A 2,278-nucleotide genomic window follows, 5' to 3' on the forward strand; every position below is an offset into this window, starting at 1 on the left:
CTCCGTCTTTACCATCAGTAGCCTCCCATTGTAGATCATCATAATTGAGATTCACCCCATCATTAATGTTAATTATATTCCCATCCCATACTAAATTATCATCGTTGAGATTAAACCCATTGTCACACTCAATTAAAATATTTGCATGTACTTCGTCAATAGATGGGTCCATTTTTTATACCTAAAAATGCAACATATACATGGCCCATCAGCATAATAAGAAATGGTAACATATTACAGATATTTTCTACTGTGTGTCTTAAAGTAGAGTAGGGTTGCAGGGGTACGTTCAGGTGTAGGGTCAGGGTTGGGTATCCCGTGCGCAGTGTCGAATCTATTGGATTATCCAACAGACCGTCTTACGTGGGAATTCCCGAGGGTATTTTGCATTCGACGAGTACGCTCAGTAAGTTAACAACCCATTACATAAGCAGAATAAATGAACAATCCGTAAAAACACTGATTCATAATCATATTAATAGAACATTGTAATTAACCATTACATAGAACTAATAACCTTCAACCAAAATACATCATCAAATTGACAACAATGATCAATTATGCCCTCGCACCGCGGATGCTACGACAATGATCACTTGACTCACCAGTCCCGAGCCATTCCCAAAAATAGTCTCTAACCTCTCCTTGGGTGGACGTGTTTTCCGCTACAACGGTGACAATGGATCGCCGATTCCAATCTTGAGCAATCGCATTCACTCAACTCGTGTTCAGGGGTTCAGGACGAAAGGAGTCGGCCACCGTAACATCCATCGTAGGTATGTGATATTGGGCTCCATAGTACTGTCGTAGGATCCGCTGAGGGAGGTAAAAGGAAGTGCTCTTGAAACCCATTATACGAATGCAGTTATGACCAAAAGTCGCAAGGACTGCAGAGGGAATCGGCGGCCATGGAAGAGTCCATTCAATATCTGTACTTTTGTGACCCTGAAGCCATATAGCCCAACTGAAGGGGTCATCGAATGAAACCAACACCTCCCTAGTATTAAAACTCCTCATCCAGGGGCTCGGTCTCGACACAGGTGGTGGACCCAAAATTCGTACTCTATCCACTAACCAGACCTAAATAAAGCAAAAGTCAGGAATAATTACCCATAATCAAGCACATCATACAAACATTGTTTTATAAATAATCTGATACTTACATAAAGAATGACGGAACTTCCCATGAAGTCTGATTGTGGAAACAAACAAGCAGTATCTAAGCTATCAAAAAGTTCGGCCAAGACAGTAGGCGCTAGATTTGCACCTTTACGAACTTGATCAACCAAGTCTATAAAATATAAAGGGATCAAGTCTGATGACTTTGATCGACCTGGAAAGAGAAAAACCGAATATACACATAGTGCTAAGGCATTTTGACTGCAACGAAGATACTCCTGATCCAGATGTCTATTAGCTGAAAAGGTTTCCACTAGTTTAGGAATGAAGATACTACTCGAATCACGGTAGTGACTTAAAGACTTCTTTGGCACACCAATCAAATGACTCATTGCCTTGTCATAGCCGTCCTTCAAAGTAGGCTTGAACATGGGACCATCGTGGAAAATGCAAAGCATCGTGCAAATATCTTCATGAGTCGGACAAAGCTCTTGCATTCCAAAACGAAACACATGGACGTTACGATCCCAAACACTTACTACAGCCCGAATCAAACCCCAATCAACACGAACAGAGGCAATATTGCGTAAGTTCTGTATGCCTACTATGCCAAGATTAATGAATTCGACATTTTCCAACCCATCGATCCATCTCAACAAACTATTGTTCGAGACTTGCGCCATCCCACTCGAATAATACTAAATGGAGAGAGCTCAAAATTAGGGGAAATGATATCAGTAGTTACCACTATCATCAATAGAGAGAGCAAAATACAGAACAAGAAATACCATATTGACTACATCAAATTGATAATGGAATGATAAAAAACAGCCATGGGTTGCATTCAAGTAACCAGAAATCATCCAAAACTTAAAACCGTTAAAAAAATAAGAGAAAAACAAAAAGAACAAAAAAGGAGAAACAGAGAAAATCGAAAAAATCTGCACTATTGACGATTTTTGCAGAAAAAGAGAGGAATTTCAACAAAGAGAAAAAGAGAAACAAAGAACAAAAACCACTTTAAACCCTAAATATCTGCAACTTTTTGGCAGCAAAATTGAAAAAAACTGCACTATTGAGGATTTTTGCAGCAAAAAAAAGAAGACGAATTTAAAGAAAGAAGAAAAGAGAAACAAAGAACAAGACCCTAATTTTTCCA

At 39.2% G+C, this 2,278-nt stretch overlaps 1 protein-coding gene across 1 annotated transcript; it reads right to left on the reverse strand.

The window, feature by feature from the left end:
* Nucleotides 1–717: 717 nt before the first annotated feature.
* Nucleotides 718–1,802, reverse strand: LOC143849535 (serine/threonine-protein phosphatase 7 long form homolog). Its single transcript, XM_077358591.1, has 2 exons — nucleotides 1,164–1,802; nucleotides 718–1,080 (listed from the first exon to the last, which is right to left on the reverse strand). Exons 1-2 carry the CDS (start codon nucleotides 1,800–1,802, stop codon nucleotides 718–720), a joined length of 1,002 nt encoding a protein of 333 aa, XP_077214706.1.
* Between the last annotated feature and the right edge of the window lie 476 nt (nucleotides 1,803–2,278).

Source organism: Tasmannia lanceolata, unplaced genomic scaffold (assembly GCF_043159265.1).
Source record: "Tasmannia lanceolata isolate RefF3 unplaced genomic scaffold, GAP_Taslan_0.1 ptg000018l, whole genome shotgun sequence".
Classification (NCBI taxonomy): domain Eukaryota; kingdom Viridiplantae; phylum Streptophyta; class Magnoliopsida; order Canellales; family Winteraceae; genus Tasmannia; species Tasmannia lanceolata.